A 25654-nucleotide genomic window follows, 5' to 3' on the forward strand; every position below is an offset into this window, starting at 1 on the left:
GATCTGCTGCTATCGCCAACCGGAAACAACGTGATGCCATTTTGACATCGCCAGATGACTGGAATGTTGATTTTGTAGAAGGCTTAAATTTTTAAGGGACACTTGAGGTTTTTTGACTTCTAATTGTCAAGACTTGTATATTTATTTATTGTTTAAATATGATTTATAACACGATACTTACTAGGAAAACGTTTCCGGTATTATACCAAACATCAGCAATAACCTCATCGCTAGCCGATGCCAGTGCTCGTTCAATACACGATAATGCAAGGTCGAACTGTTGGCAGAAGAAGCAACACAGGCCAAGATTCATAAATAGTTCCGCACTGTTGACACCCATTTGCAAGATACGCCTTAATTCAAAACTATTTGCGATTCCCCTCCTGTATCGCTTCAAAACCATGAAAAACACATTAATTAATTAGTATTATAGAAAACTAAAGCCATCCGACCATTTTGCCGATCTGTCGATCTGAGTTCAGATATTTATCACAATATTATTGACACTTCGCTTTACAACCTACAGTTCAGTTCAGATATTCAGATTCTGACCGGATGATTACTGATCAACCTGTAGTAGCGAAGAGCGATTTCCGGTTGATCATTGTAAAAATAATTGGTTGCAATGCATGCAATTGCTTCAACATTCGTTGGGTCTTGCTCTAGTACCAATTTGTATGCTTTTATGCAATTTTCAATATCTCCAAGGTGCTGGAAATTGAATTTTCTCAAAATTTGTTAATTCATTTTGCTGAATGACAACTGGTAACCGTCAGTGAACATTTGACATGCGGGTAGATCAAAGTAAATTAGCAGATTTTATCACCATAAGTCCTCTTTTAGGACAAACATTTTGATGACAACCATAAATCTTTTTTGTTGACCTTTTATAAGAGAAAGTCAGTGGAAATTATATTAATTTGTCATTTAACCTCTTGAATTCGCGCTAAACCAATTAATAAAGTGATATCGTTGCGGAATATTTGTAAACCAGAATTATATTGATCGATGGCCATCAATGGTTGATCAATTCGACAGTATGTCTGAAATCGCCATATTTTATTTTTTTTTTTTTTTGTGTGTTATATTTATTTGTAAAAAGAAAAATGGCGTAAAAAATGTTTAAATGATAGTAATTGCAATTCATTCAGTTGAATAAGACAAAAACTTCTCGTAAATGCATAATTCTGTTCCATTAATTTCTTTATTAGCATTTGTAAACGAGACAGAATGAGAATTTGTAAAAAAATTTATGCATGAAATAAACACTTTAGCCAAATAAGCGTATGTTTCTGCCATTTGCTGATTATTTAATGAAGAATGGAACTGTTTCAATGCATCGTTAAACATTCCCAGTCGATAACAACTTTTTCCGAGTTGATTCTTCCAGTACCAATCCGTATTACCGGCACTTTTTGTTGCAATAACTGCGATCTGTAAAAACCACTTTTTTTTTTTTTTTTTTGCAAATGTGACATTGATAAAGATGATTTCATGCCCCACCTGATGTGCCACTTTCATATCACCTTCATGATAGAAAACATATTCGAAAAGATTCCGATTAACTTGTGGATCGGCAGCATATTTATCAATATTAAGTCTCGAGAGATTCACAAATGGTCCATTAGGTTCTGATATCATTGATGCCTATAGAAACAAACAAATCATCAAAAACCTATGAAGTCTTAGTTTTCCACTTAAAAGATTTTTAAATCTTCCCCATATAAAACTTATGAGCAACATTAAGAATAAATAGTAAGTCATTACTTCAATTCCGCAACACGAACCAGTCATTGCGTTTGTTTATTTATTTGGTAAACAGAATTATTCAATACTTCAGTTGCTTATTCAATGGTTTAAAAGTTAAAATTACTGCCAGTATTACTTCTAGTATTTTCAAAGTGATGAATTGGTTGACTAATCACATGAAACATTTTCGCAAATTTGCAAAATTTTTTATTTGAAATAATCACCTACCGTACCAAGACGAGAAAATCTGGCAGAGCTAGACGAAGTTGCACGAGTAGTTCTGGAAGTTCTCGACGTGCGCAAAGTTTGCTCCATAGTACCTGGTCGGACATGAGTTTCAGGCCGTAAAACGCCGCTTAGAGGTCTACCATTGCTTGAAATTGGTCTACAAAAGGTTTTTTTTGCCCATCAGAGGTGAAATTTTTCTGAAATTATTCGTGTGATAGGGATATCATTCTTCAAAGAGATATCAATGATAAGAATATCATTCTAACTAGCTTATTCATTTCTATATACGTCGTAAATTTCTTAAATTTATAAAAAAAATTTTTATGATGTGTGAAAAATTGGTGAAAAAATGACCTAATGGCTTGTCTAGATGTCTGGCCTGAGGTGACTGGCCTAGACAGAGAAGTGCCAGGTCTCGTTTTTGATGCCAGTACGGTGTCATCCAAAAATATTTCCGCAACACCACGTTCGTCATTTTCTAGTTCATCAACATAGAACTCTTCCGTCAAACAACTCAATTTCAGACTCCAAGCTGCCTGAAAAAATGCATTTTTCGACAGTTTGATACCGTGCACTGTTTGTCTTTTTTCGACAAAAATGTCCCACAAAATCAAAAACTTCACTTTAAGTTTTTATCAAAAGAATAATATTCAAATATTTAAAGGAAGGAAATTCTTGAAAACTGAGTGGAAATATTTAAATTGATAATGGAACAGGAAGAAGCAACGAAGTAATGAAGGAGTTATAAAATACGTTAGTGATGAGATGTGGAAAAAAAGAAAATGAATGAAGAGATATTATCTACCTGATCACAGGGATTCTTCTCCAATATATCACTACAAATTTTGATTGCTTTTTCAGTATTATTATGCTTGAAGTGAAGCAAAGCTCTGAGGAGAGGATTGAGTTCCATCGCTGTCACCAGTATACCTGACTGCTTTTCAGATGGTTTCCAATAGCAACCGTGCAGTATCACTGCGGTGCACTGATTTTCCCTCGGATTGAAAAGCCATTTCAAGTTTTGGAGATTGTACTTCTCAATTCAAAGTTAAATTTTATGAATAAAACTGAAACTTCAACACCTATCCTTCAACACGTGGAAAATTTTTTGAAAATAGGTTATTACAGCAAATGGCACACGGCATACTTCATAATAGCTGCAGATCTCTGCATTAATTATGTCGCCTGGAGCAATCTAGAGGACCGTTATAGATTTCATTTTTAAACATCACTTCCAGCTTTCAAATATGCTTATTAATGATCCGTTGGAAATCTATTTTAAAACACTTCAAAAAAAAGGTTTAGGTAAATTGTATAATTATTACAAGTCACAGCTGTAATTTATTAACTACTTACTCATTCAATGAGGTTTAAGTTCAACTCCGAAAAATCGGAAAATGAACAGATTTATTACATAAGACTGGATCTGCCGAACACGCACTTGATAATTGGGATTTGATTCTAATGGTTCAAAAAAAAAAATAAATGAAATAAAATAAAATAAGCGAAAGATAAAATGATTAGAATTTATGAATTCATCTGAAACAATTTGCTTACTTCATGACAAGAATATCGGGATTTTGGATACTAAACACATCTTAAGATGCTATATTATGGCTTGTTCACGATATCAGTTGCTTAATCACCATTCCGTTAAGAAGCCAATATACTTAATATAAACATTGAAATGCAAATGAAAAATGATCATCACATCGGGGAAGAGCTTCTCTTTAAATAGCATTGTCTGAATGAATTCTGATATCAAATCCGGATATTCTCGAATCCCCTCCTATCCAATATATTCTTTAATTATCAGTTACATCGATGTCCTTCAGATTTTTCAACGGTACTATAGGGTAGTCTAAATTTTTGGATATGCTATACTGAGGGGTTCCTCACTGTTGATTTTTCAAGACATTCGTCAACATAAACTTTGCTTGTGACTTTTGCAATCATAATTTTGTCAAATCAATGTTTATTGTTAAGAAGCCAAAGAGAAATTTATCAAACTTCTTATGAAAATATCTTCACAGAACACTTAATTCAAGCATATTTTATGATAACGAGTTATTCATGCTATAATTTGTTCACTATTAAAAATAAAATAAAACTTTCAAGCGGTGAGAAATTGGCAGAATTTTCAAAAAAAGATAAATTGTTGAATAATTTCATTTTTTTGTTTTTAATTTTATGGATAAGGATGTGATGAGCTGAATGTTGTTGTTGCGGAAAGATGAATCAATCAGCATACAAAATCTCACAAGTGAAATGCGTATTTTCTGGTTGCCAAGGTAATTGGCAAAAAGTTGACAGTTGTCGCCTTTTAAACTCTGACAATAATACCATCTCATTTGGAAATGAAACTTCCTTAACTCTCAACCGAAATTTATTCTTTTTCACTTATTCACAGATGCTTTAGAGCACATAATGCACACGATCAAAACACTAGATGGCAGTAAATGAAAGTGTAAAACTTTTCGAAATTTGAATTCATTTAAAAAGACTTATCAAAACATATGCTAAGAGTTAAGATGGGAGTGAAAAAAAGAGTTTAAGAAAACATTTTATTAAGTAGAGAGTGGAGAAAGAAAAAGAAACTACAATGAAAGAAGATAAGACTGCATCGGATGGTTTCAACTTGTTGTTCTGAAAAGAGTAATGGTACTATCACTTGAGTTTCTCTGTCTCAAATGAAAAAATGCTTCTATTCGAATCATCCTTTACAGGCAGCTACAGTATGATAAACATCGAGTTTTACCACAAGCGTCGTACATATTCACCGCGTACATCACGTGGAGTTCCAAAGGCTGACATTCCTGTCTGTAATATGTGAATTTCTTTTTTGCTTTCATCTTACTTTTCACTTTAAAGTTAATGAATTTGAAAAGTGACTTTAGAATTAAATTCACAAAAAATTTAAAGCCGAAATATGAAAAAGGAATCACACGAAGATTCGATTGAAATGTCACCTGATTTGCGAATTCGGTTTCCTGTCCTGACCAGAACGGCACCTCTGGCCGTCGAGCCATATCTAATGGTAACTCTTCGTGTGAATCATCCACGAATGGTGTATAAACCTGAAGCAAATCTTTAACAGTTGCTGTTAGAACCAAGCACTCAAGCACTAGTCATATACAACATTAACGAAGTATTCCTCAAAGGTTCATAACAGTTATTTATTATTTTCAGTATCATAAGAAGATGAACTGGAAAACAGATGGTTGGAAATTAATCATGAAGAGCAGTTTATGATATACGTTCGTGCTTTCAAACATAAACATTTTTGATTGCATACAAAATAGATTCATACCTGTCTTGGCATGCCAAAACCTGTTTTACCAGCTTGAGAATCGAGAAAATTAACACCCATTTGATACGGTATCATTCCCTGTGACCGTTGCTCTTGCGCTTGCATATTTGCCACAGTATTATTTCGAAATGCGCCAAAACCTGACATTCCTGCTTGCGATGCTCCTGAAAATTACACTCATGAAAGAAGTAGAATTGAGGTAAAATAAGGAATACTTACAAAATCGTGATCGCACGACAGAGAAAGCGATGGAAATCTCGTCGAGAATGTATTTGGGAAGGATGTGATTGCAAGATGGAACAGTTCAATGATGTATTAGTAATTATGATTTGGGAAGGTATTAGGTATTAAGAACGCTCGCCTTCTTTCCAGCCGCTAGTTTGTCGTGACATAGTCGATTCGTCATTAGGCATTTCACCTCTTACTTCGTCCTTATATTTGGTAATATTGTGTCGAGGCATACCAAAACCGGTCATACCGGATTGATTAGCAAAACGATTGGTACCCATTTGAAGATGAATGAATCCTTGGCTATTTCGATCTTGCTCATCAGTTTTCCTCACTAAAATTTACCCAGAATATTTTTGAACAAAAAACAAATGCATCATGAATCTAAAAGAATTATTCCTTCCTGATACTTGCAGGAGAAATGTGAAAACGGAAATTAGATTGTTCAGGATTTTGCTAAAAAGCTCGAGATGCTACCAGGAAATCTATTGCTGAAGGTCGATAAACAAGCCTCACTCAATCGAATTACTTTCGAACAGCATAACTTGGAGCAGTATTTCGAATAAATTATTTAGTTTATTACTGCAAGCAAAGGTTCGTTTTGAAGACATACCGTCAACGATTCGTGGCATACCCATACCAGTCATACCAGCTTGAGAAGCTAATTTATTTGTACCGGATTGCAATGGTACAATACCATCAGTTGCTCGTGCTTTTTCCTCCGGCACTTCACTTGCACCTCCGGTACCTTTTGTTTTATAATTCACATCGCGAGGTGAACCAAACCCTGCAATTTCTTTTTCTTTTGAATCTTTCGAAAGTCGTAGCTGCACATGTAGCGAAATACAATTAATATGTCATATTAATTGATAAGGAATGCACGGGTGTCAACTCCTGTTTCAGTGTAACCTAGCTCATGAAATGACAAAAATTATACCGGTCAATCCTTTTTGTGATGCAAATTTGTTGGTACCAGACTGTAGCCAAGTTGACTGTTTCAAATTCTTTATTTTTTCCGCATCCGTAATTTCTTGCAAGTTATCTGCCTTAACTTTATCAATTACATCACGGGGAACACCAAAACCTGGAATTTTTTTACCAAATTTAGCAAGGCTCGGCATTTTTTTTTTGCGTTTTTGAAGTTTCATGATACTATTAGACTCCGAATTTGTGATTTTAAATAAATTTCTCCTTGTTGCAACAAATTATAAGTATTAAATTTCAATTAAAAAAATTTTCAAATGTATAGTCAATAAATATATCCTAATAACATTCATCATCAACACAATTGTTTCATAGGTATGCATCAAGTCTAACAACAGATGTAAAGCTAGTAAATACGATAGATAAACGTTCAGTATCAACCATATGATCAGAAAGGTACATGATTGGATTCTCCGTTCACTAAAATTCTCTCAGACATCCGATAAAGAAATACTTTTGGAAAAGGATATGATAGGAATTGAAATGAAAACTAGCGCTATATTGATAAAGTTGGCCAAAAGTCTTCATTCTCCAGAGGCCGTATTTCTGGGAGAAAAATCTTGAAAGAGATCTCGAGTTCTCTGTTGAATTTACTTTACGAAAATGTTATCCATCATTATTACTTCTCCAATTTGGTTCACTTTCTTTCAGTTATTCTCATAACAGTTACAAAAAGTAATTGTCGTATATTTCAACAATTTCATGCACTATTTCACAATTCTCAGCAGTCATGATTCCCTCACAAAATGCGACATCATTCAATATCTTAAATCTTTCCCCATAATTAATTATGATCTTTTATTCTCCATCATAACCTCACATCTTAGTAACTCCCTCTCCGGCATATACTGACTGCTAAATCTCCCCGTATCTATGATAAACTCATATCACATGACACACCGGTATAATTGAATAAACTTCGTACAGTTAATTACTGAACGTTTCTTACTCACCTTATTCATCAATTTTACGTGCTTATCAGCTTATTTAAATTTAAAAAAAAAAAGAAAAAGCTAAATTGGTTCAATTCTTTGCACTTTTCAACTACGACTGATTTGAATTCAAAGGTACTTTGAATTGAATAATAACTTTTGGATGTAAAACAACTTTGTATATACATAAGATATTATTGCATACGGTAGGAAATGTAAGAAATATTTAGAGACGAAATAGTTGAAATAAATACATATTTTCTTGCTACTCTATCTTTCAATAACAAAGAATGGAAGTGCTGATGTTATGAAGAAACAACAGTTGCTCAAAGCACTTCAAACACTCTCATTTAAGCTAGTTCTTTTTTTTTCAAACTAATTCAAAAATCTCGCAAAATAGTGCAAATGTCATCAATTCAAAGATTAATGGCCAACACATTTAAAGGACCGGTAATTTAATTTACCGAATTATGTCATATGGCAGTATTTTGAATGATTCTACTACTATCATCGGTAAATCACTTGATGGATACTTATTGATTAGCCTTCTGAAATACCAGTGTGCTTTTTAGTCGTAACCTCAATTAAAATGTTGAAAAGCAGGAGTATGAAAATCCATGTAGATACATTTTCTACATATGGAAAGTATTAAAAGGGTCAGTATTCTTGATGATTCCTTGAATAAATTTTTAAATTTGAAGGTGGACTCCTTTTAGCTTATACTCAATCCAAAAATCTGGAATGATTTTGAAAATCATTCCAAAGTAAAAATTAAAAAAAAAGAGAATATTTCGATATATCCGCCAAACAATCCCAAAAACGATATCCATTTTAATGTTCCAATAATAAATCAAAGCTATAAGAAATTAGTGAATAAAAAATTGGAAATTGCAGTTTCTTTAATTGTTATTTGCTTTATCGAAAACATACACGAATAGTGCAAGTTTTTAATTTCCTTCAAAATTACAATTTGCAATCAATTTTTTAATCTCTCATTTTGTAACAACATTATTTAACTAACCAGTCATTCCCCGCTGTGACGCATATTTGTTAGATCCAGCCTGAATGGGAATAATGCCTTCGGAGCGCATCAACTTATCTTTGTCATGCTTTGATGGTTTGCCACCTGAATAATTTGCAGCACGTCGCTGAAGACTCTTCGGTACCTCTGGCACACCATATTGACGACCAGGTGTTGGGCTTTTAATACCAAGTGGTGGTGGAGGTTTCGTGGTTTCTGGGGCTGATGAAAATTTCCGATCCGCTTCGTCTTTTTCCTGAAATAGAACGTTTCTGAAGCAAAGCATGCGGGTTGATGTCCTTAAACTTATTTTTCATGAACTAGCGGTATTATCCATCTTGAAAAACTAAATAGAAGCGCTTATATTCAGATATACTATTATGTAAATCTGAAGGACAAAATTGCTTTTAAACCACATGAATTTAAACTTTTAATGGAAAAATCCATACAATAATAAGCACTCTTTTAGATTGAAAATAATTCGAAACGCATTTATAAAATGTATTAGATGAAAATTGGGATGAGTGATGTGAAATACGACTTATGCTATATGTGACATTTGACAGACAAATAAATGGCGTTGAAAATGTTTCGCAGCCGTTAGATTTAGACGAGAAAGTTCTATGTTCAGGTAGTAATACCTATTCTGTCAGTTGCATCATTGTCAAGACATAACTATCACTTCCTATCACAGCGACACAATATTTCTTTGAAGTTATATTTCAGAAATATGAATGATGGAGATGGCATTGGATCTATTAAGATAATTCGGATAATGCAGTACCAAAGAGTGAAGAAACAACCAGTAAACTTACCGATTTATCTTCTCCGGCATCCTCATCCTCATCCTCCCGGGATTCCTCGGCCTCGTCCATAATATCTTCCTCATCCGCCATGCTTATTTTCTACTTCCGTTCTTCCAAACTTCTCCTAACTAAGCTTTTGGCTGGAAGTTGTTATGCTACTGCTTGCTGCTTCTTGCACCTGGAAGCTGTTCTGTTTTCGATCTGAAAATTTTCCGTACAGCTATATGTTTGTCGGCGTGTGTGTGTGCGTATGTATGTTTGTGTGTGTGTATGTGTATGTGTGTGTGTGTGTGTGTGTGCGTGCGTGTGTGTGTGTGCTTAAATGAGTATGTATTGCGCTAGTTCGGTTGGTAGAGATGTATAACCTGAAGTGTATCACTTCAATTCAAGACGTTGTCTAGAGAACTCTGATAAGCAATGGATGGTTAACTATCACTCTTGTTCCTATCATCATTACCACCAGCAACATCAACAAAAGTTTGAGCTCAGAATCGAACTTTATTTATATCTCTAACATACATGCTGCACATCCCACAACATTCTTTCTTCCCTATACAAAACGTTATTTTCAAACTTCAGAACATTCACTACTTCTCCTATTCACGTTTCTGTACATGTAAGATTGGATAGAATGCATTTTGAAGCAATACAAAAAGTCACTCTAATGCTAAATATTCTTTAAAATATGCAAGAAGTTGGAAAAATTTGAATGAAATTTGCAAAAATCTTCACTTAGAGAATAGAATATGTATATGATAAGTATCATTCCTAGAGATTTTGACATTTTTTTCAACGTTTGGCAGTGGTTGATATGGAGTAATTTGTATTGAAGTGGAGAAGAAAGCTTAATGGATCACAAATCACAGATATATCGTGTGGGATGAATCATCGAAATATTGAAATTCATTAATTTGTTTTTCAAGTTTTATTTTGTATAAAGACATAAAATATCGACAAACATGTTACAATTTTATTCTTATAAGCTTATTCCAATTGTGGAAATGGAAATGTTCAAATCTAATCTGAAGTTAAAATTTTAGATTAAACCTGTGCTAAATTACCCAAGCCTCTTCTAGATCTTTCAAAGAGTTGATCAAGGCACAGCTGCTTGGTCCCGTCCGTCGTCCAGCATCTATTTTAAAAACAAAAAATGTTCTGTAGCAAAACTAACTTGAAATGGTCATAATAATTTCAATTCAGTCTATTGATTCTAGTCTTTTAAAGAAGAATTAAATGAATGTTTATTTTAACTGCATGGCAATTTAAATATGTAGAAGTTCTGAACAGAGTGTAAACGAGTAAATAAAGAATAAGACAATTAACTTGCCAGCTGTTCTCAATTTCTAAATGTGCTATGAGATAGAGAGACTTACGACTTGTAAAAGGGAATTCTCTTGGAATGTCTTTGTTTCAAATATTTCGATTACGGTTTCGTTAAGTTTTAAATTACAAAATTTTACAAATTTATCATATTCACAGATTGAAATTAATTAAACCAATGAAAAGAAATTATGCTATATCTTCTAAATATCTCAATTTTTCGGCTAAAAAAATGTTTACAAAAACAACGCATATTTTCGATTGGAAATTATTTATTGAAATTCAATCCGTATAATTCAGCCAAGGTAGAGATGAGTAATGTTAAATTAAATGAATCATTAATTCATTTCGTATACTTCGCCTACTAACAAATGCGTAATTATCAACCAGTTATTATCAAATTACTTGGCTTATTGTTATTGGTTGATTAACAGTAATTTGACAGATATCTAAACCGCAACTCATTAGCACTCAAATTGATTGTAATCTAAAAAGGAGTGAGGGGGGTAATATAGGGGCAATATGAAATGGTAAAGAAGGCCTGATTAGAGAAAGTAAACATAAAAGCCTAAGGAAGATGGGACCAAGAACAAAAAGTAATTCACATGAATAACTTCTGCTCCTCTCTTACCTTTTTTCAGATTAATCGCATTTCTCCAGCTTTTTTTTTCATCACAACTTTAAATTTTGGTAAAAAATAGTGATTTGGTTGAGTGCATAACATGCACTGCACGAAACATTTACTGTTTTGTCACACACATACACACACACACAAACACAAATACACACATACATACATACACACATGCACATACACACACAGACAGACACACACACACACGCACAGACACACGCGCACACACATACAGAAACACACACGAAGAAATCTCTGTTTCAAGAAAGCAGTGAAGCAGAATTCCGAACCAATTGAATCATTCAGGAATCATGTCCGACAAAGTTGTGGGAGGAGGAAAATGGCTCTAAAGACGGAACTATTAGTAGCTGTTGTACACTCTCAGAGATTCTTCTTAGAGAGAGAGAATATGTGTATGTGTTGTAACAAAATATCAATAATATCAGCAACTGTCTTAAAACACATATACTTGGCGAAGATCGGTAGTCAATGGATTTTGCTGCCTCAAATCTTCTTCATTCAGTCATATGTAAATTGTTGGTAATGTGACATCAAGCAGGATCACTATTTGCCTAATATTGTTCAGTCACATCAAAAACAAAGTATTTTTTTTGGACTCACTTCTCAATCTGCTTATTCCTGATTTAGAAAAAATTGAACAAAAATAATTTGCAGCACAGTAGTGACTGCCACTTCCTACTAAGATAAACAGAAACCTAGAGTGAAGTTTGCAAATCCTACTTTAAAATGAGATTTAGAGAATGGAGCAGATGTAAGAGTAGGACTGAGAAGGAAGAATGAAACTATTCTACTTCGCATATCTGAAATTCCTCGGATCAAGTTTATTTAGAACATATTGCATTTAGGCCATGAAACTAATGCAAAAACTTAGCTTGCCATTGTCCGTTCTCATCCTAAAATAGTACCTCACGTGAAATCTCGCGCTGCTTGTAAACGATTACTGTACAGTGTTAAGATTCTCTTCTTCTCGTTAATCAACAATCCTCACACATGTCTGGCTTGTCAATTCCCCTTTCTTTTTTAATTAATTAAAAGTATATGCAAGAATGTTGAACCAACTTGCAGCAAAGGTATGTGATTAATGCACATTCCAATGTATATCCGTTGCAATGCTTCTGAACATTTGTGTAAGTAGCTGCCACTCTTTCAGAAACCTTTGAAAGCAAAGCCGCAATGTGGTCATCCCAAACGCTTCCTCATTCATCCCATTCACGCACATACACACATGCACGCACATGCACATGTGCAAATACACATGTACATACATACACACATACATACATACATACACACACACACACACACACACACACAACTACAGAACGAAGAATAAAAGAAAAGAAATAAGAGTTTTGAGGTAACTTTTTTTTTTGGATTTTTTACCAAAAGGATGATAAATCACCACAAATTACGATTTAAACAAATTTCAACGTCGTAAATAATGAAGAAGTACAGTAATAATGAGGTAATCATCAAGGAGAATGTCATCGTAAATGAAAAGACTGGAACTACCAAATTGTGGGCCTATGGCCTTCAGGAACTTAGTTGGCCATAGTTTTAGCGTTTTATTTGATTGCATAAGATAAAACGATGGAATAACAAAATGTCGCCATAATTAATCATAAAAGTAGCGAACATATTGTCTGCATGTTTTCATTTTCTGAGCAATCAACTTCACCTGAAAAGTAGCCAATTATAGTTCTTCAAAAAAATAAGACCGAAGCCTATTCTCTCTCATCCACAGATTATTCCCTCATCGCAGTGAGAAGTAGTTGGATAAACATTTGCATCAAATGCCAGTCATGGTGATACAATACACTTAACAATTGTTTCGCAGGTATATTACGCTTGGTGGTTGCGCATTTTGCGTATATTGCGTGATTGGTGAGGCGTGACTTTTGTCAGGTTAGCTACGAACTGAACTTGAGGTTATGTCCTTCGTGTGGGAATTCTTAGCGGTCATTTATTTCTACCGCGGTCACCTTACTTAAAGAACTTACTTCAAATTACTTCAGTTGAAGAAAAGGCAGATGTCGTAGATTGAGGAAACGTATACTGATTCCGGATTCGAACAGGAGGTCGAAGAACATATCGGTTCAGTTACTCTCTTTTCCGATTTTCTCTCGTTTTTTTCATACATCGCTACTCCAGGACCGATGATACAGGATTACGAGGTCACCCGGAAATTATGGGATGGACGTATCCCGGTGCAGTTTGTTCTCGATAAGCTGGAATTTATCCAGTGTTCAGCCAAACCATTCTGTGTTAGTTTCCATTTTTTCTTTGAATTTCAAACTTTTTTTTTCAAAATTTCTTTGAATTTCAATAAAATCTTTTTTTTTTTTAAACAAACATGTACTGCCTTTGACGTTGTCTACTGCTTGTCGTAAAATAATATATTATGGTGCAGAGTTTTATTTCATATTTCAAAATATAATTGTGTTACATTACTGGGGGTGGTTTTATCGCTGACGTATGCTATGGCATAGTACACAAGACTAATTACGAAGCTGCATATCCAGTCGGTAGTATGTCTGTCCAAACAGATCAAGCAGTTATCATTTTAACGATTAATACAATCGTACAATCGTTGTTTTTACTTGCTTGTTCAAAACTATGAATTTTTTCATCTTTTTTTCAGGTCATGGTTCCAGGCATGAGCTATTTCCCTCTAATTTTACCGCGGGTGTTGCAGTACTTTATGGCCGTTGTTGACCACTTTGATGCAGATTCAGTATGGTTACGGTACAACACTAAACCGTTGAAATGGTGTTTACCTATTTTTCTGTTCTCTAAATATGTTACATTATTCACTCATAGAGTTTGAGATGTAATTCATTCGTTTCGATAAGGACTGTACTTTATTTACTGCATTACTCATTTTGGACGATAAAGCTATTTAAAAGGAAATAGGAATTTCTAGGGCTTTAAAGGCTGGAGTTTATATTGGTCATTTTAGGCATTATCCAGTGGGCGTTTTGTTTGATTTATTGAAAACGGATGGTCTTTTACCGTGGACTGTTGTGCTAAAAACCAAGGTTTGTTGCTTTTCTTGCATTTCTGAAAAATCCTTTTTATGGTACTTTTGATCTGCTTACTAGTACCCCCTATTTTGATTTCCAATTGTTAAGTTTTCTGCACTGGAAATATGAAATCCTTGCAAATTAGCGAAAGAAAGTGCATTGTTGGAAGTCACTTCATGTTGTTGTTTACGTTAGGACTCTCCGAAAGAAGTAATGCGATTCAGGGGCAACGACTTAGAGAGCTCATATATTCAGTCTGTTAAGGAAGCTGATCAATTGAAGCACAAAGCTAGAGTGGTCAATTCAATGAAAGTTGATGAACATCGGCAGTTATGGAGTAGTATACTGAATGGTTAGTTGTCTTTGCTGTTTAAAACTTTATTTTACTGTTTACTTCTTAAACGTTTAATACTTACCAACAATTTGGAAGAAAAAAAAGGAGCGGGAAATGGGATAATGGACATTAGGCATAATTTTACAGAAAAGGGTCTGCATTGTGGATTATTCGATTACTTTATGACATGTTTGTCAAAGACTTAAAATATTGTTTAATTGCAGACAAGTTTGATGAATTTTGGGCTATAAATAAGAAACTTATGGAAGCTAGTGAAAGTGAACCTATGCTGCATGTTCCTATACGTATTTATCAGGTAACACTAATTTCTTTTTTTTTTTTTTTCAATGTTTTGAATTAGCTGCACAGTCTTAATGATAGTTTTGCTTGTTAATTTACCTATAAGTACAGGAAAACATACGGATAAACTCGAAATATATTGCAATTTATTGAGATATGAAATAATACAGAGCATCTTAAAATCTATTATTTCATTCTAGGCTGTCAAAACAAAAGACGCTATATATGTTCTCTTTGCTGCTTTATAGCATGACGATGTTTTCTTTATACTTTTCGATTTTTAGGTCGACCGTTCTTTCCAGCAACCGCTGATTACGCCTTTTGACGAATCAGATCGAGCACGTACTATTGCTGATGCACTTAAAGCCATAAACATTGAGACTCAATCACCTGTGATCTCTCATGGTATTAAAATACCCCCAACAACCCCTCTTATTTGGATGGTGCAAAATCTTTCATACCTTGATAATTTTATTCATATTGTTGTAATTCCAACTTCAACATAATAGCAAAATATTCTGTTATTTAATAATTCTGTTTTATAGCTGTATAAAATTCAATCAGGCTTACTGTTCTATAATAAGTCCAACGAAATAATAATAAAAATTCGGTAGTAAATGTTCTGACTCAGTCTATAATTGCTTCAAAAGTTTCGGGATATCAGAAATTTAAATAACCAGTAGAGGTCGTCTACTCTGTTTGTCGGCAAAATCGGACACCTCATATGTTCCAGTGGTATCTACAGGGAAAGTGATTACTTGGCAGACGTTAAGATTCGTATACTTTATGTGGACATGTGGTCAGAGCTGAAGCAGCAAAAAATGTCATCGCTGTTCGGTTATGATTAAATCTCAATGCTGACGGCATCGCAATGAAATCTGAGCTGCTTTGGTGCTCTTTGTGGATTAAATAATTTTGAGTGCACGCATAAAGAAACGAATATCATTTCAATTTTATGAATATCTGCTGTATAGGGCAAACATTCGTAAAACTTGGCTAAATTTTGAATGATTTACGTATTGTTTTTGTATTCATCTAAATAAAAGTGGAAGAACGGTAAACACGGGATACTTCCTAAGTTTACCATTCTTGGGAATTCCACAAGAGAGCAAATAGAACACTGGTATTAGATGGGAAATGCTTTACTGTAAAAAGAATTAGTAGAGGATATTTGAAATTAGAGACGTTATTAGTGAGGCAGAGTGGCATAATACCGGTCTACCTCACTAATAGTGTCTCTAATTTCCGGTGGTTTCGTTTTATCTTACGTATTTGTGGGATTAGTTAAGGCCGTTTGAGTATCTCCATCTACAAAATAAACTACAAGGAAATAAGATTCCAGGTATGGTTGTAAATCATTTAAATCTAACAAAACAATTAGTAGTCTGGTCTCGATTCATCTAATTGAACAAAATATCCTCCATATTTTGATTTGTATTGTCATACATGGAAAATAGAAGTTATAGTTTAATGCTCTTTTTACATTTCAAATGTTTATTTGGCTTTTTTTTTTTTAGTCAACTGATGGAATTCTCGCAAACCATTTTTCTGAATAACACCAAATCATGCGAAACTTGCAGAATATTATAGCTTGTAAAACACAGGGAGGTTGTGATCATTTGAAAGGCGCAAAATCAATTTTAATCAAAAACTAACACCCCCGATCTGTGCTGAGTTCTACTGACACAGTTACTAACTTCTTTCATTTCAATAAATCGCTACAGTAACGGTGCTGTTGACATCAATGATAGTGACAACAGTAACGACGAAACAGAAAATTTTAATTTTAATTCATTTTAATAGTAATAAAAATGGCAATAATACTTCTTAATTTTGTCGGCAATTTTTTTTTTTTGCTCAAAAAAAATTTTAATCAGCAGTAAACAACTCTTATCCCTTACTGAATAACTAAGTGTGTGTAATTAGGATTGAAACACAAAATTATTTAGCTTTTATCACAATTCCTACAATTATTGCAATTCCTAGGAACCTCCTCCATAATGTCTTCTATTTCTCATTACTCGTTTCCAACTATGTAATCAAGTAGTTCTAGATAGGTACCCGACATTTGAGAAACACAGATCACATAATTTGAATCACTTTACGTGTTGCCCTCATTAAAGTATTACCTGAGCTTTGGGTATAAGCTGCTATTACCTTTAATAAAATTGATATTGATAAAGAAATAAGAAGCCATCTTTCCATGATTGATATTGTCTCGATTTCAATTTCAGTTTGATTCAATAAGATCATGTCACGATTTATTGTAAAAAAATCTAACTTTTTTATGGTTCCCGATATTTGCAACGGTTGGTGAAGTACAGCTACGTCTCTGCAAAATTTATTTATAAAACTTGCACAATATAAAAGAAAAAGAGAAAGCGAAATATTTTTGTCAAAAGTGGAAAAAGGATAATTTAAAAACTTTAAAGACGGAGATTGCTCTTTAGCAAATATGTTTTTGCATTTTTTCAAATTATCTTTTTTAAATTTGGCTGAGACGATATTACGGCGGGAAATATCGATCAACTGATAATCAATTTTCTTTTTTTCTGAAATTGCAAAAATTCTTGAATAATACTTTCTGTAGAGAACCACCACCGCATTCCCATCAAGATTTATTTCCATGCATTGCAATTCGTGGTTAAACTATATATTTTTAAGCCATAAATGATTGAAAATAGTAGCTTTCCTTCCTTGCAATAATGTGGATTAATTTTACTGAAAGATACATTGCTAATTGTTTCCAATTGATCTTATCAAATATATCGCTTCTGATTTCTGTAATTAATTACTTCTAATATTGGAGGAAGAAATTAAAATTGGTGACTTTTGCAAATATCATCATTGAATTGATTGACGTACTTTCTGAATTGCAATTCGGCAGCTGTTCCATAACGTGAACCGCAATATGTCTGGTGTAGCATTCCTCGGGATCTTTTTTTTTCTCCCTTTCCTTTCTTCTTCTCCTGGTTAAAAAGCTTTTCCATTGAAACTTATTACAATTGGTACAACGTTTTTAAACATCAATTGTGCCTTTTGTACTAATAACTCTTGAAGGACTCAAAAAGTTTGCTTTGGAAGATTCACTAATTTCCTTCACTTTTTTTTATTTTCATTTTGTTAAAATTTCACTTCCGAGCTAACTTGAATTCTTGTAATAAGCTTCCTGGTGGATTTTACGCTTCGGTTCCAAGACCATATTCCGGATTAATTTAATTCCTTGATTTCAGTTGGATAGCAAAATATTGTTCAGCTGCGAAAATTGAGACTTACTCCTTTTTCTAGTTAACTTTAGACTGTCCAATTTTCGTAATTATAACATCTGAGAGAATCGATTGCGTAATGCATTAGGCAAAATAGTGATAATAACATTTACGGAAATCTTTCATGTGACTATAGCGTTCACAGAAAATTCTGATGACAAGCACGTTAATGAAAACGATCATTATGTTAACTTACGGCAATTGTACAACTGATACCAATTTAGACTTTGGAAACAAATCTATCGATTATCTTAGCTACCTGAGATAAAACTTATGAACTCGTCGACAACTTCATCAAAAAACCATTTACCATCGAAACCATCGAGATATCCCACTTAAAGTCTAAACTTTCAAGAAATGAGAAGTATATATATTCCGTTCAATCGATTGGCCTGCCAGACTGAGAACGTCTTTTTTTTTTTGGATTCAAAAGATGGAAAGGCAAGTCGTTGCAATTTGTCATTTTGACAGACAATAGTAATAACAATTTCAATGGTTGCAAAAAAAAGATCGGTGTTATTTCTGCTTGAACTTATAAAAGTTGAAAAGCACTTCCAGAGCACATGTTGCCATAAATCCTGCCGGCATCTTCCCTCATCCTGTTCCTGGACAGAATGCTTAAACACTTGAAGTATAGCTTTATGCACATTTAATTCTAAAGTTTTTTTCTTTTCAGAATAATGTTCTTAGCACCATTTTGTCTCTATTTCTGCTTTCTTCTTAAAACTGAAAATAATTAACTTTCATATCGTCGAAAATTCGGAAATTTTCTTGCAAAAGTTTGAATGCTGTTTTCAAAATACTGTTGTTTGTGAATACTGTTGTCATTGAATTGCTATTCCAATCTAAAAAAATATCACTTATTCCTTCATGTCCAGTATAAATAGATACTTTATTTACGCTTCATCAACGATCCTTCATTCATTTTCAAATTTGTGATGTTAAACTGAAAACACATTTTACTATTTAAACTTTATTCTTCTGTGTGACAAATTTAATCTAAGTATTCTACTTCAGGTAATGCATATTTATAACAGTGGGTTGGAAATAATGCTCAAGAGTACTATCATACTTATACTGATAAAATGGATCGGTGGTCAGGAGATGTTAGAAAATACTCGATGTAATCACTATCCTAACAGAGGTACTTGTGAAGATCGTGGATTTACAACAAAGTGGTACTATGATCGATATGCACATCGATGCCGAGAGTTTCATTATGGTGGTTGTGAGGGCAATGAAAATCGTTTTGACTCATTTGAAGGTATCTTTTCAAGCTCATGATATGGAATAATCCAGTGGAACCACTGATTTACGGTGTAAGTGGTTTCTGCGTTTTAAAGAGCAGAAATGCAACACAAAGATGAATGCAAGTTTTTCATACGACAGATACATATCACACTGATCTCCAATACTCTCATATAACTAAAATTTGGATATCAGAACGAAGTTAGTATCATTCCTTTGTAATTCTTCTTTGCTCTATCTGAACTTTTTACAATTCATTGCTCATTTTTATCAGTATTTTGACAATTCATTGCTCATTTTTATCAACATTTTTATCAATGCATAGTGAACTGTCATTCTGTTCGTTTCAAAGTTTGTTGGATTGTATCTTTGTATGCTTTGCTAGTGGTTAAAGTATTGAAAGAAAGTGTTTTACTAAGTGAAAATGTTTCAACCTTGGTTGAACTCAATAAAGTTTACTTCATTTTATTTTTATTATCTGTAATGATAAGAGATAAGATATGGGTTACTAATTTTTGGATTTCTACTTTTTGTGTTAAAATCTTCTAGTAAAGCTGTCAACATTAGAACATTTATATCTTCCTATTGAATGATACCAAATTGCAGAATGTAGTCAAGCATGCAGGTACGAACCTTTGGATGACCCTAGGAGAAGGTGTGTTCAACCACATGACCCCGGTACTTGTGCTGGTAACTTTGAACGTTGGTATTTTGATATGCAAATACGGCAATGCGTCTGCAGGTATAAGTAAAATTCTTCTTCCAATATTTCTCCCTTTTATACCTCAGAATTTTTTTCCTCTCTATCCCTTCCTTAAATTATCTCAGTAAAGTCCTTGGGTAAGTTGTTACTCTTGGATTCAAATAATTTTGCAATCTATAGATTCCAGAATACAATTAAAATTTGAAAGGATAATTCAAACATTATGCATACGTCACATGAGCAATCTGAAAATATTGTACATTAAAAGATTCCAAAACTTTTTGAAATCTTTTGAAAAATTCAACAATTTCAAATTTTAAATATTAGATATAATTCAAATTTTAATTAAAATTTCAGCTGGTGGTCAGGATGCGGTGGGAATTCTAATATGTTTTACTCTTACACGCACTGTATGTCAGTTTGTGGAATTTACGCAGATAATCGCACTTCCGAAACTAAAATGACCTTTCGACGATTCATTCCTGAATCCAAAAGCAGTCATTATGTAAATGACTTCTTGAAACTTTTGGTTTGATCATGAGAAGAGGAAATCTTAAATTTATTTTGCAACTTGGAGAGTTTTTGATCGGAAAAGTTATTTTTCTCTCTAATGTGTCTCTGAATTCTGTTTTGACTCTCCCATGAATTTTTCTCGAGGTCCAATTTCTCTTCCCAGAGTTTTATAGCTGTTCGAATGAATTGATATAGAGGTCCGACAAAGGAATAAAGCGATGAAATTCCAAAATGATTAAGTTCAAACTTTAAAAACTTCGAAAATTTTAATTTCATTTTAAATTGCTGCAAAATTGTCAACTACGACTGAAGTTTTCCTTTTTAATGAGATCTAATACACTTTTTTGATTTTTACTTTTCTTCTTCAGCTTAATGAAGCTATGTCATCAGGAGAAGGACGACAATACAGCAATTTATTTGCAAGTTCCCAGGCTGATAATGATAAAGGACTTGAGAGAAAACAGCACAGCAGACCACTGCCCGGAAAGGTACATTCCCACTTCCGCAGATGTTGAATCCACCTAAGAGCTGTAGTTATAAGAAACCTAAACCTGGGAATCATCTCTATCTGTGAATTCTTGTATTTCAGAAATGAAAATAAGGAATGAAATCTGAATTTGAGAGCGCAATAGAAATGGATAAAAATGTGTAGGCAACAAGTCCAGTTAACAGGGTAGAATAAATGATGCCTCTCAGCAATAATAGTGCAACAGACATTTGGTGTACAAAAATTGTACATAAAAGTAATCTCTTAGTAATTTCAGAGAATGCGGACAATGAATGTACGAAATAGCCAAGATCGAGGTGCACAGCTAGCCAGAAGATACCGATATCTACTTAAATACAATCCATCGCAACATTGGAGGATGATTTCAAATCGTTTTAAACAAGAACCGGGGCAAGGATATAGTACCCGTATGATTGTACGTAAACGTGGACGTGTGTCTGAAACTTCCGATGGAGTGCAGATGACGCAGGAATATCGGGAAAAAGTGAGGACCAACGAAGCACAAGATTATGGACAAACTGGACAGTCAGGAGGACAAACTAGTTATTCAAGACCTCGAGAAGTACCAGGAGGTAGCCAAGTTATGCCTCAAACGGACTCTTTTGGCACGGCTGCAACTCCATCACCTGAACATCTTCATACAAAACACATGGAAACATATATTCAACAAATGCAGGCTTATGAAAATGCACGTGCTGAAGCTTTACGGGAGCGTGAGAGACTAATACAACAACGTCGTCGTGATGAATATGAACGGGCAGTGATGTATGAGCGAGAACTGCAACGATATCAGCAAGCTGTTCAATCGGCGCAAAATCGCGTACCGAAGGAACGAATAGTTGATACAGATGTCTGGAGACAACAGCAACGAGTATCACCACAAGAACAATACTTGGCCTCAAGACAAGATCAAACTGTTACATTCTTCAATGGGTCTTTGCCAGCAAATCTCATGACTTCTGAAGAAATTAGACGTGCAAAGTTGAAGCATCGCAAACTTCTGAATTTCGAAAAATTGAAGCAAATAGAAAAAAATCGCAAAATACTGAAAACAACTCCAAAACCGCTTCAACAGTTGTGGTGGATGCAAGATCAACAGCAACAAAGTCAGACTCAGTCAGAAGAAACTGTTCAAAAACAACAACAGTTGCAAAGGCAAAGTTGGTCAAATCAACCGGAACAGTCGGAGAGAGATAGTCAAGGTAATCAGCTTAGTCCTGAATACGGAAGAGAGCTATCTTATTCAACTGAATCCGAACATCAGCAACATACACAATACTCTCAAACTCCCTCTGATTCATATCAAGTGCAAGCTCAAGATCAGCAAAAAGTAACTACCGATAATGGCAGTAGTATGAGTGTTGCCAACGAAGCCTCTGGGAAAGTGTCCCAATTTGATGACCGTTCAAGTTTTGAAGAACGTTTTCCGTTTGAAATGGTTGTCGCTGCAGATCGAGTTCCAGATCATCAGGATGCTCATATTGAGGAAACGGTAAGTGCCAGACCGTCATCAACCGAAGATTTTGATGAAGAGAAGCAGTTGGTCACAATTGAAGATTACGAAGATGAGAATTATGCATATGATCAACAAGCTGAAAACGGTAGGTTCACGTTTAATTTATCCATATATTATTGTTTATCTACACATCTCTTTGGCTAAACATTTCAACCTTAATTATCTGAATTAGTGCGATGAGTACAACAGTTCAATTTTTACCTTCTAAATCCTATTGAAACCGTTTCATCAGATCTTTGATCTCAAAACTTCCGAAAGAGGAATTGTCTGGTTCAGCATAAAATTTTGCAAATTCAGAATTGTTTCTGTGAAAAAAAAAAAGGAAGAATAATGGATTCACAATATGTTGATATGTAGTATTACAACACAAGTTAAAACAAATTTGAGTTTCAGGAGATCAAGGATCAACTTTTCCGGAACACACTCCAGCAGAACTTGTTGAAGGACAATGGACATTGAAAATAGCTGTACAACCTACTTTTCCTTCCTCAGTTATTTCCCGTCCCACGGATCTTTCTATTAATATGCAGGAAATAGTTACAGCTACAGCAGAAGCAGTAGAAAAACAAAAGGAATCGAAAACGGAAACCGATGTGATATAGATTGTATCGTCTAAGTAAGACATTAGAGCAAATGACGATCATAACGTGGAAGTTCTGGAAGTGGAAGGAGCTGATAAGGAACTTTGCATGGGTAAAGATAATAACGTATAGTGGATGTGGGATAGAATATATTATTTGATATACTGATAACACTGATGCAGCTACCAAATGAGTGAGTCAGAGATAAATTTAAATTCTTGTAATTGAATCATTCTTTTTCTGCAAGAGGAATATCATCCCTCAAAATACGACGATACTATTGAGTGTAATTCTATTGTAGAGTTAATCAAGCGGAAGCACTTTATTAACTTCGAACTAATTAAAGGTGTTAGAGTACTGAGGTCCTAATGGAAGCATATATTTTCCGAAGGTCAATTCAGAAGTAAATAATAGCTTTATTATTACTATTATTATTCAAGTATGTTCAAGCAAAATTATTCAAGTATTAGACCAGATGACTTCATTGCATTACTTCCACTTTTTAAATTCATTCTGCAACTACTCTTATTGTCATTTTCCTTTCTCACAATACCTGTTGGATCTTTCTGATGTAGTAATGCACTGCCAAATTTATTGTTTTCATTGTAAGCATCATGCCAATACATGTGATATCAGTTATTGATACACGTGAAATACAAGATGATGGCATTTTGCGCCTGCATACGCATGAAAGTTGCGCGACTCGTATGCGCAACATTCAAAAAACTCGACGTTGAAAGACAAACATATCGATTAGTTTATTTGAAATTTTTTGGTACTTAATGCATCATCGATCAAAATGAAATACTTTGTGAAAGCATTATAAATGAGAAAAAGGAAATGCAAATGGGAATTGAAGCAGTAAGTATGTCGTTCCATTTAATATTCTAATTAAGTTAAATAGAATTGAAAATTCTTGATCAGATAACTTAAGAAATGAATTCAGTGCTCATTTATAATAATCATTTCACAGATTTCTGTTTATTAAGCGGTTGAGTAGACACAAAGGGACAATAAAACAGCGCAAAGCAACAAGAATGAATCGTGTAAGTACTTTTTTGATGTCATTTAATTAATTTAATTCGTGTCATTTAGTTAGCATTCCATCTTGCTCTCTCTCCCTCTCTCTCTATCTTTGCCCTCATCTATTTGATCTCACATCATTATCCAATAGTTTGTTAGACTGAAGGTAATATGAGTTTCATCCTTGAAGAAAAGAAGTAAAGGATGATTAGTGTTTAATGATTAAGTAACTCTAAAGAAGGATCAATCCAACGATCACATACCTCTGAAGGACACTTCTTCTGTTAATGAAATTGCCAGTTTGTAGTTTTGCTGATAATTGCAAAGTTTTCGAGCTAAAAAAATTGATTGAGATGTTCGGTAACCTTTCATGTACTTCCACCACTGTTACCTATTCTTGCGCATTACTGATAATCAATCTACCAAATGTGTAACTTTGTCTTCTCTCTTTGACGACATATATTTTATAACAGCTACAGCTTACAGAGTGTTGAAATGAATCAAGCAAAGGCGGATTTTGCCCAGAAATTGGTGCAGCAGCAAATCGAAACGAAAAATTATAATCTGCAGCAAGTTGCTAAATTACTGAAGGAAAAATTTGACAGTACATATGGTATTGGTTGGCAATGTATTGTTGGGAATAGTTTTGGTTGTTACATAACTCATTTACCGAATTGTTTCCTATACTTCTCCGTCGAACCTTTTTCCGTAGTACTTTACCGAACGAATGTAATATAACTACTGTAATCGTTTAAACATTTTAGTTTTTATCCTTAAACTGCAAAACATTGTAAAAGGAGGAAAACTTCGCTAAGTTTAGGATGAAATATGCCTTGCGCAACAGATTAGCTTGCGCAGTTCCTCCAAACTGTTCCGATTTGTTAATTTATTCGTATTTTAATTCAATGTCAATTGTCTTCTAACTTTTAAATTAGAATCCTATGTGCAATATTCCATTACTTTTTAACTATTTATTTTTGGGTGAGTTCTATTCGAACTGCAAACATTTGCGATGAAAGAACTCTTTTTTTGAAATATGAACATTAATTATGCTAAGTTTAAGCAAATAAATCATAAATATTTGTCCATTAGACAGATTTGGCGCAGATACTTCAGAATATTTCCTCTACTTTTGCTGTTTTTGCAGTCGGCACATCCAAATGAATAGAAGTAGTTATAGCTCATCATACTATGGTCTATGGTCTACAAATTTCAAAAAGCTTTTTGTTAGTGGTTGAAAATAAAGAGCAAAAATTTAAACAAAGGTAGCACATAAATAGATTCGTGCTACCGTAGCCGATCTGAGAATGAATTTATCACTCACACCGTTGGGATGTCACCGATAGGAAGATATCGCGGGGATAATGACTAGCATAAAGATCAATACCGCTCATTTCACATTCAGC

At 34.0% G+C, this 25654-nt stretch overlaps 6 protein-coding genes across 6 annotated transcripts in view; 3 read left to right on the forward strand and 3 right to left on the reverse strand.

The window, feature by feature from the left end:
- Positions 1-2933, reverse strand: part of LOAG_17351 (hypothetical protein) — a 4237-nt gene extending 1304 nt beyond the window's left edge. Inside the window, exons 1-7 of the mRNA XM_020450009.1 lie at positions 2783-2933; positions 2332-2513; positions 1978-2134; positions 1504-1647; positions 1270-1434; positions 933-1043; positions 572-711 (exon numbers count right to left, since the gene is read on the reverse strand). Of these exons, the coding sequence (XP_020306382.1) occupies positions 572-711; positions 933-1043; positions 1270-1434; positions 1504-1647; positions 1978-2134; positions 2332-2513; positions 2783-2890 (1007 nt within the window). The 5' untranslated portion in view covers positions 2891-2933. The remainder of the gene's footprint in view (positions 1-571; positions 712-932; positions 1044-1269; positions 1435-1503; positions 1648-1977; positions 2135-2331; positions 2514-2782) is intronic.
- Positions 2934-4510: 1577 nt separating this feature from the next.
- Positions 4511-9468, reverse strand: LOAG_01238 (hypothetical protein). Its single transcript, XM_003136777.2, has 8 exons — positions 9268-9468; positions 8453-8708; positions 6453-6599; positions 6129-6302; positions 5649-5849; positions 5288-5451; positions 4947-5054; positions 4511-4797 (listed from the first exon to the last, which is right to left on the reverse strand). The coding sequence occupies exons 1-8, from the start codon at positions 9346-9348 to the stop codon at positions 4732-4734; spliced, it is 1197 nt and encodes a 398-aa protein (XP_003136825.1). The 5' UTR covers positions 9349-9468; the 3' UTR covers positions 4511-4731.
- Positions 9469-13243: 3775 nt separating this feature from the next.
- LOAG_01240 (autophagy protein Apg5 containing protein) lies at positions 13244-15500 on the forward strand. The gene is made up of 6 exons (XM_003136779.2): positions 13244-13497; positions 13875-14002; positions 14193-14271; positions 14452-14608; positions 14815-14906; positions 15175-15500. Exons 1-6 carry the CDS (start codon positions 13390-13392, stop codon positions 15394-15396), a joined length of 786 nt encoding a protein of 261 aa, XP_003136827.1. The 5' UTR covers positions 13244-13389; the 3' UTR covers positions 15397-15500.
- Positions 15501-16972: 1472 nt separating this feature from the next.
- Positions 16973-17880, reverse strand: LOAG_01241 (hypothetical protein; the record flags this gene model as incomplete). The annotated part of the gene is made up of 2 exons (XM_003136780.1): positions 16973-17222; positions 17756-17880. The coding sequence occupies 2 exons, from the start codon at positions 17878-17880 to the stop codon at positions 16973-16975; spliced, it is 375 nt and encodes a 124-aa protein (XP_003136828.1).
- A 1296-nt stretch (positions 17881-19176) lies between these two features.
- On the forward strand, positions 19177-23246 carry LOAG_01242 (hypothetical protein; the record flags this gene model as incomplete). Its single annotated transcript, XM_003136781.2, has 6 exons — positions 19177-19420; positions 20011-20146; positions 20465-20636; positions 20989-21108; positions 21385-22729; positions 23038-23246. 6 exons carry the CDS (start codon positions 19177-19179, stop codon positions 23244-23246), a joined length of 2226 nt encoding a protein of 741 aa, XP_003136829.2.
- Positions 23247-24262: 1016 nt separating this feature from the next.
- On the forward strand, positions 24263-24986 carry LOAG_01243 (hypothetical protein; the record flags this gene model as incomplete). Its single annotated transcript, XM_003136782.1, has 2 exons — positions 24263-24271; positions 24735-24986. The coding sequence occupies 2 exons, from the start codon at positions 24263-24265 to the stop codon at positions 24984-24986; spliced, it is 261 nt and encodes an 86-aa protein (XP_003136830.1).
- Between the last annotated feature and the right edge of the window lie 668 nt (positions 24987-25654).

This window comes from Loa loa (assembly GCF_000183805.2).
Source record: "Loa loa unplaced genomic scaffold supercont3.64, whole genome shotgun sequence".
Taxonomy (NCBI): domain Eukaryota; kingdom Metazoa; phylum Nematoda; class Chromadorea; order Rhabditida; family Onchocercidae; genus Loa; species Loa loa.

Coding starts and splice junctions, on each gene's coding strand:
- LOAG_01238 (XM_003136777.2), bottom strand. CDS start 9,348: ATGGCGGATGAGGAAGATATTATGGACGAGGCCGAGGAATCCCGGGAG. Junction 6,600..8,452: donor GTCACAGCGGGGAATGACTG/GTTAGTTAAATA, acceptor AAAAAATTCCAG/GTTTTGGTGTTCCCCGTGAT. Junction 4,798..4,946: donor AAACCGAATTCGCAAATCAG/GTGACATTTCAA, acceptor CACATATTACAG/ACAGGAATGTCAGCCTTTGG.
- LOAG_01240 (XM_003136779.2), top strand. CDS start 13,390: ATGATACAGGATTACGAGGTCACCCGGAAATTATGGGATGGACGTATC. Junction 13,498..13,874: donor GTTCAGCCAAACCATTCTGT/GTTAGTTTCCAT, acceptor TCTTTTTTTCAG/GTCATGGTTCCAGGCATGAG. Junction 14,003..14,192: donor AACACTAAACCGTTGAAATG/GTGTTTACCTAT, acceptor TGGTCATTTTAG/GCATTATCCAGTGGGCGTTT.